The sequence below is a fragment of the Coregonus clupeaformis genome, chromosome 26, assembly GCF_020615455.1.
Source record: "Coregonus clupeaformis isolate EN_2021a chromosome 26, ASM2061545v1, whole genome shotgun sequence".
Taxonomy (NCBI): domain Eukaryota; kingdom Metazoa; phylum Chordata; class Actinopteri; order Salmoniformes; family Salmonidae; genus Coregonus; species Coregonus clupeaformis.
The window spans coordinates 25879024-25893758 of record NC_059217.1 but is presented as its reverse complement, the minus strand read 5'-3'; the positions used below and the strand labels follow the sequence as shown (position 1 = coordinate 25893758).

The 14735-nt window shown below is 41.5% G+C and overlaps 1 protein-coding gene across 3 annotated transcripts in view; it reads right to left on the bottom strand.

The window, feature by feature from the left end:
• The window catches only part of LOC121540224 (neuroligin-1-like), a 325848-nt gene that overhangs the window by 178442 nt on the left and 132671 nt on the right, over nt 1-14735 (bottom strand). For 2 of the 3 annotated variants that reach the window (XM_041848913.2, XM_041848912.2), the window contains exons 3-4: nt 5972-6031; nt 2162-2314 (exon numbers count right to left, since the gene is read on the bottom strand). In XM_041848913.2, coding sequence (XP_041704847.1) covers nt 2162-2314; nt 5972-6031 — 213 coding nt within the window. The remainder of the gene's footprint in view (nt 1-2161; nt 2315-5971; nt 6032-14735) is intronic. The other variant, XM_041848914.2, reaches the window with a different exon arrangement.

Genomic DNA, 14735 nt, shown 5'->3' with positions numbered 1-14735 from the left:
AACAAACCTGCCAAGAGAGGACCGCCCACCAAAACTCATGGACCAGGCAAGGATGGCATTAATCAGAGAGGCAACAAAGAGACCAAAGATAACCCTGAAGGAGCTGCAAAGCTCCACCGCGGAGATTGGAGTATCTGTCCATAGGACCACTTTAAGCCGTACAGTCCACAGAGCTGGGCTTTACAGAAGAGTGGCCAGAAAAAAGCCATTGCTGAAAGAAAAAAATAAGCAAACACATTTGGTGCTCGCCAAAAGGAATGTGGGAGACTCCCCAAACATATGGAAGAAGGTACTCTGGTCAGATGAGACTAAAATTGAGATTTTTGGTCATCAAGGAAAACACTATGTCTGGCGCAAACCCAACACCTCTCATCATCCCGAGAACACCATCCACACAGTAAAGTATGGTGGTGGCAGCATCATGCTGTGGCGATGTTTTTCATCGGCAGGGACTGGAAAACTGGTCAGAATTGAAGGAATGATGGATGGTGCTAAATACAGGGAAATTCTTGAGGGAAACCTGTTTCAGTCTTCCAGAGATTTGAGACTGGGACGGAGGTTCACCTTCCAGCAGGACAATGACCCTAAGCATACTGCTAAAGCAACACTCGAGTGGTTTAAGGGGAAACATTTAAATGTCTTGGAATGGCCTAGTCAAACCCCAGATCTCAATCCAATTGAGAATCTGTGGTATGACTTAAAGATTGGTGTACACAAGCGGAACCCATCCAACTTGAAGGAGCTGGAGCAGTTTTGCCTTGAAGAATGGGCAAAAATCCCAGTGGCTAGATGTGCCAAGCTTATAGAGACATACCCCAAGAGACTTGCAGCTGTAATTGCTACAAAAGGTGGCTCTACAAAGTATTGACTTTGGGGGGGGTGAATAGTTATGCACGCTCAAGTTTTCTGTTTTTTTGTCTTATTTCTTGTTTGTTTCACAACAAAAAATATTTTGCATCTTCAAAGTGGTAGGCATGTTGTGTCAATCAAATGATACAAACCCCCCAAAAATCCATTTGAATTCCAGGTTGTAAGGCAACAAAATAGGAAAAATGCCAAGGGGGGTGAATACTTTCGCAAGCCACTGTAAGTAACATAATAAAAAAATCCCCATCAAAATCCATCAGTTTAAGCTAGAGATTTGCATGGGCTGCGTCTCAATCCACTGTATCCGCCATATGTCGGCCTGCCGCATCTGCGGCGGAACGTGGCCAAGCTACATAGGTGTTTGTCAGAACATGAGACATCCCGGAAATCTGTCTTCTTTGAAAAAATACGTAGCGTCCAAACAGTTTGGTGTTCAACTATTATGACCAGTCTAAGGGGAGACTCTCATGAACACGATGGTGTTTTCCGTTTTGCTCTACGACCCCCACAAGTGTCACGGGACTCGTCTGAAGGTAACCCATACAAACAAATGGAAGTATGGAGGTAGTTTTGTGTCAAAAAATAAATTAATAATCCTGAGCTTTCTTATCTCAAAACCTTATATCTTATGATATTTTTTTTTACTGTCTTTCTGCCATTTATGAATGTGTTATTCAACGCGTTTCAATGGGCTATAGTAGTAAAGGCCAAATTCAATATTTTATCACCCCCCCCCCACCCACCCCCCCACCCCCCAACGGCTTAGACTTCTAGAGGTGTTTTAATCCATTTCAAATTCAGGGTGTAACACAAGAAAATGTGGAAAAAGTATTTCTGAAGGCACTGGGCTCCCGAGTGGCGCAGCGGTCTAAGACACTGCATTTCAGTGCTTGAGGCGTCACTACAGACACCCTGGTTCGATTCCAGGCTGTATCACAACCGGCCGTGATTGGGAGTCCCATTGGGCGGCGCATAATTGGCCCAGCGTCGTCCGGGTTTGGCCGGTGTAGGCTGTCATTGTAAATAAGAATTTGTTCTTAACTGACTTGCCTAGTTAAATAAAGGTTAAAAAAATACTTTTAAATATATAAATCACCATTGAAGGGACAATAAGGATATTCATTAAAACAAATGACAGCATAATCTAATTGAGGGTGAAACCATGGCACCTTTGTTTCACTCTGTGTCCCCAAGGCAAAGAAATATAGCATTGATTGGCGCCTACTGTACTGTTTGTGTATAGGTAGCTAGTATTGAAGGATTAGTGATAAGGATAAAAGCTGAGAAACCTTACCTAATACGCCAAGCCGGTAGTTCACTGTGATGACGATAACGTTGCCGTAACTTGCCAAGATGCTGCCGTCAAACATATTCCCAGTGCCCTCCATGTAGGATCCCCCATGGATAAATACCATCACTGGCTTGGGGCTGCCGCTTTCACGGATGTCTGCAAGAAGGGGAAGGAAATTATTAAAGGACAAATTAAAGCCGACAGCTGGAGATGCAATCTAAATTGTGGACGCTTTGCTTTTCTCATAATTTGTGGCACATTGACTTTGCTTTGAGACAATTTCTGCTTTGCACGTCAGACAGTTCATTTTCTACGTGACAAGTATGACATGTTCCTGGTGATTGAAAATAGAAAATTAATCATATTTTTTAGTTTCAGGAAATTTTAGGGGCTGTTTTAAATTTTTGGGGACCCAATAAACTCAGCATTAAAGAAGAGCAGAGATTCAAACTGACATTTCAATTTATGTGGCACAGGTAGCTAGTTTTAATCTAATAAAACAGATTGAACCTAAATGTTTTCACAAACATTCTTTAAGAAAGGTTTTTAATTACATTTCAGACATCCAACATTTCCCTTTAACAATGTGTTATGCTTACTGAACTTCGCATAATGATTTCAGCTCAATTGATGCTGTGCAGAGTATTTACAAGGGAGGACATCTAGTTTGAGCGCTGGGTTTGAATTAAATGGGGATAGGGATACAAAAAATAGGCTTCCGATTACTTTCATCTTTCACAAAGGAGAAAGGCTTTTCATCTTGAGTGCAAAATGTCCACATACATGTTCAATATCTCATTGATGTTTGGTGTTCGGGGACTCACTTGCAAGAGGTCTCAGTGCTGAGGAAAGTAATTAAATAGTAACAAACTAAAATAATAGGATAGCATTTTCCAAAAAGCCTTCTCTTACGGCTAAAAATGTGGCCGTATTTGCAGAATCCAGGCCCTCTCTCTGTTCTTTTAGTTGATTTTCTTCCTCCCACTCTCTCTTTCTTGTTCTCTCTCTCTCTCTCTCTCTCTCTCTCTCTCTTTCTTGTTCTCTCTCTCTCTATCTTTCTCTCTCTCTCTCTCTCTCGCTCTTTCTCTCTCTCTCTTACATTTCCAGTGAAAGTGGAGGCTCCTAGAGAGGGAAGGAAAGGCCAGGGCAACTCTCATCTTCTCTTCCTCAGTAGGCAATGCATCATAACTCCTATATTATTGATTAGGACTGAGCAGCTGCAGTGTGTGTGTGTGTGTGTATGTGCCTGTGTGCAAAAACATAAGTTAGTGGGGAAAAAGAGAGGGAGACAAAGAGAGAGAGAAAGAGAGAGGGAGGGAGATCGAGTGATCCGGAGGAAAAATCTTGATTATTTTCTGAAATTTCACATCAGAATCCTAACATCTTCCATTCACTTTGATGAATTAATTGTCGCAGAATAGCAGCTGTATTCACGCAAGTGTGTAAACTAGCGCTGCATTGAGACAGGAGATACCTGATCTCTCTAGATAGTTACAAACATAACAGCAAGGTAAATTACTAAACCTGTCAAATAAAACTAGGAATGAAGACTAACTGGAAAGATTGTGTGTCTGTCTGTGTAAGTGCATGCGTGACATTCATGACTGTAAGTCACTGGATAAAAGCGTCTGCTAAATGGCATATTATTATTATTATACGTGTGTGCGTGAGAGAGATTCATACAGTACATGTGTCGCCCCTCTCTGTCTCTTGTGCGGGTGCCAGCAGCAGATTAAAGTGACACACATCTGGCCACAGAGGGTTATGGCTGTGGTGTGTAGAGTACTGTCTGTCAGGATGTCCATTACATCATTCATGTCATTCACTGTCCTTTATGCTGTATGTTCTTGTGCTCACTTCAGCTTTGTGAGTGGCAAAACAGCAAGTGCACATTCATATTTCTTTGGATGGATTCCAGGCTTCTCTGACTAAGGTCAAAAAATGGTAAACCTCCATAAATGAGGAATTTAAGCCAGGGAATTATGTGCGCTGGTGTAACGGAGTTAAGAACGTACTATAAGCTCACTCCACAGCTAGCTTGAAATGTCGCAGATGGAGCTATCCAATTAGATATTTTTCAATAGCTCAAACGGTTGGCACGTTGTCAAGGAGGGTGGTCACGTGTGTCTGCGAGCAGAGGATCACTGGTTCAGTGGAAGAAACTATACTGTTAGCAGCACACTGACGTCCGTTTCACTGGTGCCGTGAAGACACGGCTCCACAGTTGGGCTCAGCTCAACGGCCGGGGTCGCTCGCTGTGGGGCGAGTTTAGAAGGGGTTGGGGAAGCTATACTGTTAGCAGCACACTGGCATCCGTTATACTGGCTTTTGAGAATAAATGGCAATTTGGTCTAAACTGGGCCTACTAATCACAGGCTTCTGTCATGCATCCTACGTGGACACCATGGTGTGCTAGACTCATCCTAGCTGGAGGTAAATGGAGGCAAGGTACAGCATAAGTGAGGACAGGTGCATTCCTATAAAGGTGCTCACATCACAGAAGACTAGCTGTAGAAGCACTGCACTGCAATGCCTTCCACAAAATATCTGTATGACCTTGCAGACAAGCTATAAAGAGAATGTCCCTGTCATAATCCTCCAGAGGACAAAAGCTTCCAGCCATTACAAATCCACAGGTGTATTGGTAGCTACAAAGAACTGTACATCTTACATTCCATGACATAGAGAGGTTCCATGGCCGGTGTTGTTGTTGTTTGACTCCATATCTCTGTTGTGTCTATAGGTTAAACGTCGAAAGAGCACTATCAGTGAGACAGCAAGCCGACTGGTCCTTGGAACACTTCATTCCCAGATCTCAGTGCGTTGGTTTTCACAACATATTGTCTTCCGTCTTAAAGAGGATTATTCATCTGCCCTGGATTCTTTATCAAGTGAATAGGCTACTTGAGAGGCATGCTGGGATGTCACTGTATATTTGTGCCTCTCTAATCTTTTGAAGTTTGTACTCAGGAAATCGCAAGTTGCTGCAGATCAAAGATAGCTTCTGCATTTCTCGTTTAGTTTTCTGTAATTGGTGCTTATTTCACCAGATGATACAGGAGATGTGCATTATTAAGAGTGTGTTCTGTCATTAAGTAGGAAGATCACTTTCTTACACCCTCACTTTCTCTTTGAATAACTTAAATTGTGGTTATTAGAGTACTTTCTTCAGTCTATTACTTTTCAGTGAGGAGCCCATTTTATATTTGTTAATTTGAAATTGTGGCCTTGATCCCTAGGTTTACATCACTGTGCCATTATGTACTTCAATTAGTCTAAAATAGTGATGAAGAGGCCTCATTAGGAAGGAACTTTGTGATCAATATGTTGCAAGTCATTGCCCATAACGATCAAGGAACATCCATACATGTTGCATAGGAAACTTTCTTGTTTTTTTTATAACACAACTGAAGGTGACTTGTGTTAGTATTGATCGGGGTATCCAATTCCCCAGGGTTGGAATGGTATCTTTTATTTTGGAAAAAAGAGGAGAGCTTTGAAAAATCATGCAAAAATGTTTTAAGATTTGATTGAAGGGTTAATAGTTACTGTCTCTTTTAGGTGGGATGCAACATGTAAAAAAAAAAAAATTCAATAAAAAGAATTCAAGCAAAAACCTACGTTAGATTATTAATGATTAAGTACTCTGGAATGACGGGAGACATTAAACATACTCTTAAAACATCAAGCAAAAAAGACAAAACACATCCAGCAAAAATTAAGAAGAAAAAAAATCTTCAATAAAAAAAGAAAAAAAGGACAAAAATGTTGAGTGTTCCTTGTCATGCAAATCAGTTTGGCATCAAAAAATACCTTCATCCTCCACCCCGTCATTATCACCTAAATCATCATTGTGTTTCTTTGTAATGGGACCTAGGATCAAGAATGGAGAAGATGGAGGAAACAGAGAATTCAAGAACACACAAACCTTATAAACGCTCTAAAGAAAAATACATCTTAAGTGATTTTCCCTGTGAAAAATCAGACTGAAAGAGAAAGAATGTAAACAATATGATACACATTTGTTTGTGGCTATGATGTAGTATGACTTTTGTTACAAAGTACTGTAACAGAACAAGAAAGGTTTTCAAAATAGGACTGTTTCTTTCAAAAAGATTCAAGAATGTAAGATAAGTCCTTCTCAGTAAAACAGAAAAGGTGTTTTCAGAACAAAGCTTTACCTCATGTCATTCTCACCCCTCTTTCACAATTTTTCAAGTAAATAGACAATCATATAATTAACTGTATATGATTACTCATAAGAAGCCAATGACCATATCCTCTGCATCATTTTGACTCAACATGTAAGGACATTTTGGGGGGTGTCTTGTAACATTATGTTCCAATAAGTAGCCCACGTCCGCGAATGTTAACGGAGATTGAATGTGCTAAAAGAGAATACCCAAGATTGAATCATGAGTGGACTCAAGATATATAAAACAATCTCAGCCTTTTGAAGGAGGGAGGAAATATGCTAAATAGAACCTAAATTAAGTCATTTCATTGCAGGATCACAGTGCCAAATGGATGAAGTGACTCTAAACACACAGAGAGGTTAATTTGCTTCATTGTCTCTCATTGGTTCAATAATATAGCAGGGAATAGGTCAGAGACTGCAGCAGAGTAAACCAAGACAGTATTCATTTAGTGAGAAACAGCACATAGTCCACAGTAATGGACTGTAATACAAACACGACACAGATGGACAAACAGACAGACAGACACACAGAGAGACAGAAGGGCACACATGCGCACACGCACACACACACACACACACACACACACACACACACACACACACACACACTACAAGGTTGACAAAGCTGTAGTCTAGACACATGCAAGCCTACATTAGGGTCAAGCATGTGTAAGCAGAGAGCAGCACATGCAAGAGTGAGAGACAGTATGGCTAATGAAAGAAGCCTTTACACACACCACTCAAATGCATTCTGCCTATGATCATGCTCCAACATGACCATACAGCACAGCAGATCAAAAAAAGGGAAGGAATGAGAGGCAGGGATGAGAGGGGGAAATCGAAATGCTCTGTTTTCTGTTCATTCTATAAAAATAGTCCAGACATGTATTTTCCTCATGTCTTGTAGCCAAAACAGAACTGGAGAGCAATAGGCAATGGCATGAACACCCTTTAATTTCTAGCAGCATTCTGGAGAAGAAAGCAGTGTTCATTCAACACCGGAGAGAACATTTGACGTTAACATCACGTTTCAACCCAGCAGGGTTGATGAGATTGATTTTGTGAAATACATGGCAAAAAAGGAAACAGTTACCGTAAGGGACACTGTAGCCTACCTTACCGGAACACATCATTAAACCATCATATTGTCACAGGCTAAAATAAAGCCTGTATGGTAACTTAATTGAGATGCTGGAGCAGTGTACTGCAGTGCCCTGTGACATGACTGTGCGTGACTGTGACATGTCCCCTAACTGAGGGGATGGTTGGATTATATCAGTCAGGACAGCACTTTCAATACATTTCCTGTATTTCCAGAAATCCTGGTTGAACGATTCCTGATTTTTGACTTATTCTCCAACCGGGATTTCGGGAAAAAATTATTTATTGAAAGTTCCCAGAATGTTGCAACCCTAAGCATGACAGCATGCTGTCAGTGATTAGGGAGGCTCTCTGTTTTTCTGTCTTTCCCAGTCTTTATTGTCACTCTCTCCCTTTACCTCTGTCTACTTCTCTCTCCCTTTACCTCTGTCTACTTCTCTCTCCCTTTACCTCTGTCTACTTCTCTCTCCCTTTACCTCTGTCTACTTCTCTCTCCCTTTACCTCTGTCTACTTCTCTCTCCCTTTACCTCTGTCTACTTCTCTCTCCCTTTCTTTACTCTGCCTCTCCATTTGTCTGTCTGGTAACCTGTCTGCCTGTGCCACTGTCTCTGTCTCGCCCCAACTCTCTGCCTGTCTTACCAGTGATGCTGTTTCCCAGTCAGATGATAGATTGATTTATTACTGTAGCCTAGCTCTTACACACCATTTCCAAATTAATTTCCATATCCCTCTTTCTGACGATATTGATTTGTGTTCATCTCTGAATGATAAAGTGCAACTTCACGCTTGAGCAGAATGTAATGCAGAAAACAGGTGGGCCAGTGCAGCGTGCAGAAGGCAGCAGACTCCAGGGACCCTAGCGCCCTTAACACTTTAATACACTATGAACCCTGAGGCTCCAACCAGATTAGGTAATTAATGCTTAGAGCTCAATCTATCTCACATTGTGCACATTACGACACATTCGTCAAGGATCTTAGACCTATCCAAATGGAAACAAACCAACTCAACCAATTATAGATTTGACCATTAAAACAATGGGCTCTCAATCTATAACATACAAAAGTCAAAAAATCTGGGGATTAAGCATTGACATCCGATAGAGTACTGGTTATAAAATGTATTTTTGCATGTATAAATATTTTCCATCCCTTGATAAATGAACGAATGTGTCTATGGTGAAATATATATGGTGAAATCTTTCATTCAATGCAGTTAGTGCCATAACATTTTGATCAAGAACAGAATACACAATAACCTATGTTTCTCATGTAGTCCAACAGCACAATAACATATATTTCATATGTAGTCCAACAGCACAAGAACATCTCTTTCATATGTAGTCCAACAGCACAAGAACCTATCTTTCAAATGTAGTCCAACAGCACAATAACCTATCTTTCATATGTAGTCCAAAAGCACAACTTGACCGTGGGATACATGTAGCGCAGTGTGTATGGCTATACAGCCAATTACAGGGCTCACAGCTCTGTAGATCTCTTTGATGAATGACTCAGAACCAGGTGGTGCTCAGGAACAGGACACTACAGACTACATCCACCCATGTAATGTGCAGAGAGAGGCTGGCTCTCTGACTGACTGACTGACTGACTGCACCATTCACGCTCTCAAAGCAGAAACAATAACACAGCTGCCAGACAAATGCTCTCTTGTACGGCTGGGGAGGATTTGACTGCATTAACTTTCTAAAACCGTATAATAACCTCAACCTTCACTCATCGTTAAGCCAGCTACTAAGCCAGGTATGTAGCTCTCGAGTGCTCCGTATGCAAACTATAGGCTTACAGACAGGCAGGGTAGACCATGTGACTACCATGTGCTCTGCAGAAGAAAAACATCCTCTGGCTAACACTTTGTGATGTGTCGCAGAATATACATCCAGTACAACAGATGACCCTCTCAACTGCCTGCCTGCCTGTGACAAGGCTTCTCACACATTTAGGCTAACACATCGAGCCCAAGGCAACCAACCACAGCATATGGAGCTAAAAGTCTCGGCAACCACCCTGATTTTCCCTCAGTTTCAACCCAGCACCATGGCTGTCCTACTATCTTACTACGCATCCTACTACTGGTCACGCCTGACAGGGAGAGAGAGAGCATCCTCTACCCTCGTAGAAGGGAGACATACTATATTAAAATGTGTGACCTCTAAAGCACAATATGAGTGGTAGAGGACGAAGCTTTTGTGCTTTCTCCTTTGTTGACAGGACCAATTGTCACAGAATTGACCAAGATGCATCTAGACCACACTCCCTGGGGAGTTGGGGCTTATTTTCCATCCCGCCCTGTCATATACAGTACAAAGCAGTTGTATCAGGAATCAACAGGAATCAACAGGAATCACTCTTTTGCACTAACACATGCATCCCCATCTTTTCTGTTTGCTCTCTTCCATGCAGCTGCTAGTGAGATAATCCAAGTAGGATACTGTATAGGCACAGTGTTAGACCTGCCATCACACATCATTTATTTCTTCAAAAATTATTTGTAACCTTGCAAGCATGAATATTTCATGATGTTATATGAACGTGCTTCTGTATTTTCTCCCCTAATGAATCAAGACTCATACGTATACTTTTATATAGTTAAATATTCTCTACACGTACTGAACACTGTGTAATACTGTGTAACATCAGTCACAAATAGTAACAACAGGAGTCTCATAAATATTTGATTCCCGTAACACGGCTGACATTCTAATGACTGTCAACAAGGGTCTCTGGACCCAGCGAAAAAGGTTATGATGCTGGGTTTCAAATATCAGTAGTGAATGCCAGCAAAAAGATGGGTTATTTTCTTGGAAACCCCCCCTGGGGAGAGCAGAGAGGACCTGGGGACCCAAATGTCACAGCGCCTTTGGATTGTGAAGGTGCTGGTGCTCATTAGAGCCAGCCACTGACAGGATCTAAAGGCAGGTAACATCAGTGTGTTAAGGAAGGGGGGGGGGGGATTTCATTAGGAGCTGTCAAAATGATAACAGGGACATAGAAGATGACACACCTGGTAATGAGCACCCTTCCTGTTGAGGGGAAGTTGACAGGGGAGAGGGTCAGAGGGTCAGAACCCCCCCTGCAAGGAGCACATAGAAATATAAATCATTTGATGGATCAAGTACTGTAGCAGCTCTGTTATTGGCCAGCCTGGTCTTGGCAGAACCTTTCAGGACCTGATAATTTGATCATGAAGAGTGGCATCTCCATTCGTAAGCACAAGGACAAGATAGAGTGTGACCAATTACCCAGCAGAGCAAAATATTGATCCAATTAAAAGTGCAGATACAGGTGGTGCTAATTGTACTGGAATCACAAGATGTAGTATTGGAAATATTAGAATTATGATTTCTTATCGATGCTTCACATGTTCCTATTCTCATTCATTGTTATGTCCCACTCTGCAGAAATAGTTATTTCTTATCATATTACTGTATATGTTCTCTCGTTCATAACCCAGTCTACATACACAGTCCTGTCAATGCCTTTCTGTACCAGGCCTACTAAGGCTAGTACATTTTCTGCAAATACAGACATATTTATATGATACGGTAGCAAGTCAGGCCACGTCTTTTTGGTGCAGATTTTATGCATCCCCTCACTATGAATGTATGCTTAATTATTATCCCAAATCACTTTGATAGATCAAAAGGACTTGAGAAAATCAAGCGTGGAGATGGCTGTGGTTGAGTTAGATGTCGCCCTAAGGTTTAGCATGTGAAATCTGCCGTGGATACAAAGACCAAACAAGGAATCAACCAAATACTGAGCTAATACCCCTCAATCATAAAACAACCCTCATGAGTAAAATAATTTATTAAACATAAATATTACTTTCTGTATGATCTGCTTATGCATTCTGTCGTTGCCAGGGATGCAGCCTGCTGCAAATTGGTTTGGTTCCTTTACTCTCAACTGGACCTTTCATGTCACAGCTAAAAGGAGATTCTGAGGCATTCAACTGAACAGTTGAACAGTTACTTTGACAGTTTGCATTGCTTCCCCTCTCCCCCTCTGTGTCTAGGTCTTTATGGGAGCTTAACATCGACGGGGCTGCAGCGGAGCGGGTTGAGAGTTTCAAGTTCCTTGGTGTCCACATCGCCAACAAACTGTAATTGTCCAAACACACCAAGACAGTCGTGAAGAAGGCACGACAACGCCTATATAGCCTCATTATTCTTATTTTTTTGTGTTACTTTTTATCTTATTTCTGACTTTATTTTATTTAGTAAATATTTTCTTAACTCTATTTCTTGAACTGCATTGTTGGTTAAGGGCTTGTAAGTAAGCATTTCACAGTAAGGTCTACACCTGTTGTATTCGGCGCATGTAACAAATACAATTTGATTTGTCTCTCTGTCTGTCTGCTTATCTCTCTCTGTTTCTCTCACTTTCTCATTCCAGTTTCAGTTGACGCTGAGAGTGATTCAGGAGTCTCTCGTCTTCAAACAGCTCCAATCTACCTACATCCTGACACCTGTAAACTTCCCCACTCACCAGCCCCACCACATGGCCCTGACCAAAGGCCAAACCCAACCTGCAGCTGAACAATGCACCTGCTCCTAAACAACCCGTTATGATGTTATGCTAGCTGGATGCTCTCAGTCTCTAGACTCCAGATGAGTTGTACTCTGACAGGAGAGGGACAGCCAGGGTTCATCAGGGTTATAGCCCAGGACCCCAACATGACACGGAGCACGGAGCGTGCCTCTGAGACCAGGCCTCAGCGAGGCAAGGCGGGATGATGGGGAAAGGGGGATGTTCAAAGAGGCCCTGGTACCAGCGGGACAGCAAACGGGCTAATTTGCCACCATATTCTATTTTCAAATCATTTCAATTTCAAAGCGCTGTAATATAATGCGGCGGGGATGAAAGAGAGGACCGCAGTGCATTGCTCAGCTCTGCCATCAACATCCCTCAACCCCAGCCCTCCTCTCAAATAGTACGTCAGCAGAATTAGGCATCATTTCCCAGCTCCAAAATTAATTCAAACATGTTCTCTTTCTCTCTTTTTGTAGTGCGTGCCTTTGATATGGACCTACAAGTTACAAATGTAGCTTTTAATCAATATTTCATCTCTCCCATCCGAGGAACCTGTATACATCCCACTCTAACTCACAAAATGGAGTTTGGATATAAAAAATCACAAAAGCTATGCAAGGTTGTTGTTTTTATGTTTTTAACATAAGTTATAGGTTATGTAATAATGCTAATCACTATCATCATCATAATTCAAACCAGACTTCTGTCAATGGACACAAGTACAAGCTGTAAGCATAACAGTGTTGCAGACTAGGGTTGAATATTATCCCGGTATTTTAAAAATGTCCCATCCCAATAATAAATCAATTTTCTCCAGGGTAACACAGTATTTCCCGCCAAAACCGGAAGTGTCATTCAAAAAACCGGAAGAAAATTCAAGCAGGATGCTAGCTGAGCCTGATGAGCCATACATTAAATACATTTTATGAGCCCTACATTAGACATTTCATTATTGTGCCGTTATTACAGTGCATTGCAAAAGTATTCATCCCCCTTGGCATTTTTCCTATTTTGTTGCATTACAACCTGTAATTTAAATGGATTTTTATTTGGATTTCATGTAATGGACATACAGAAAATTGTCCAAATTGGTGAAGTGAAATGAAAAAAAACATGAATAACGGAAAGGTGGTGTGTGCATATGTATTCACCCCCTTTGCTATGAAGCCCCTAAATAATATCTGGTGCAACCAATTACCTTCAGAAGTCACATAATTAGTTAAATAAAGTCCACCTGTGTGCAATCTAAGTGTCACATGATCTGTCACATGATCTCAGTATATATACACACCTGTTCTGAAAGGCCCCAGAGTCTGCAACACCACTTAGCAAGGGGCACCACCAAGCAAGCGGCACCATGAAGACCAAGGAGCTCTCCAAACAGGTCAGGGACAAAGTTGTGGAGAAGTACAGATCAGGGTTGGCTTATTAAAAAAAACAAAAAACACTTTGAACATCACACGGAGCACCATTAAATCCATTATTAAAAAATTTAAAGAATATGGCACCACAACAAACCTGCCAAGAGAGGGTCACCCACCAAAACTCACGGACGAGGCAAGGAGGGCATTAATCAGAGAGGCAACAAAGAGACCAAAGATAACCCTGAAGGTGCTGCGAAGCTCCAAAGCGGAGATTGGAGTATCTGTCCATAGGACCACTTTAAGCCATATACTCCAAACATATGGAAGAAGGTACTCTGGTCAGATGAGACTAAAATTGAGCTTTTTGGCCATCAAGGAAAACGCTATGTCTGGCGCAAACCCAACACCTCTCATCACTCCGAGAACACCATCCCCACAGCGAAGCATGGTGGTGGCAGCATCATGCTGTAGGGATGTTTTTCATCGGCAGGGACTGGGAAACTGTTCAGAATTGAAGGAATGATAGATGGCGCTAAATACAGGGAAATTCTTGAGGGAAACCTGTTTCAGTCTTCCAGAGATTTGAGACTGGGACGGAGGTACAGCTTCCAGCAGGACAATGACCCTAAGCATACTGCTAAAGCAACACTCGAGTGGTTTAAGGGGAAACATTTAAATGTCTTGGAATGGCCTAGTCAAAGCCCAGACCTCAATCCAATTGAGAATCTGTGGTATGACCTAAAGATTGCTGTACACCAGTGGAACCCACCAACTTGAAGGAGCTGGAGCAGTTTTACCTTGAAGAATGGGCAAAAATCCCAGTGGCTAGATGTGCCAAGTTTATAGAGACATACCCCAAGAGACTTGCAGCTGTAATTGCTGCAAAAGGTGGCTCTACAAAGTATTGACTTTGGGGGGGTGAATAGTTATGCACGCTCAAGTTTTCCGTTTTTTTGTCTTATTTCTTCTTTGTTTCAGAATAAAAAATATGTTGCATCTTCAAAGTGGTAGGCATGTTGTGTAAATCAAATGATACAAACCCCCCCAAAATTAATTTTAATTCCAGGTTGTAAGGCAACAAAATAGGAAAAATGCCAAGGGGGGTGAATACTTTCACAAGCCACTGTAAATACATATATTATATAGGCTACTGCACATTACGCCCAACAGAAAAACACATATACTGTATACCTTTCATAATATTTCCCCTGATGTTATTAGCCTACTTCCTCTTTCTCTCTCTATTGTTGCTTCATTCCTTCCACGCTTTCAACCGTTAAATGAAATAAGTTTTGTTGTCCTTATCTTCATCATTCTAATGACATTCTTGAAATATACAGGACTAGAATTAGATGCA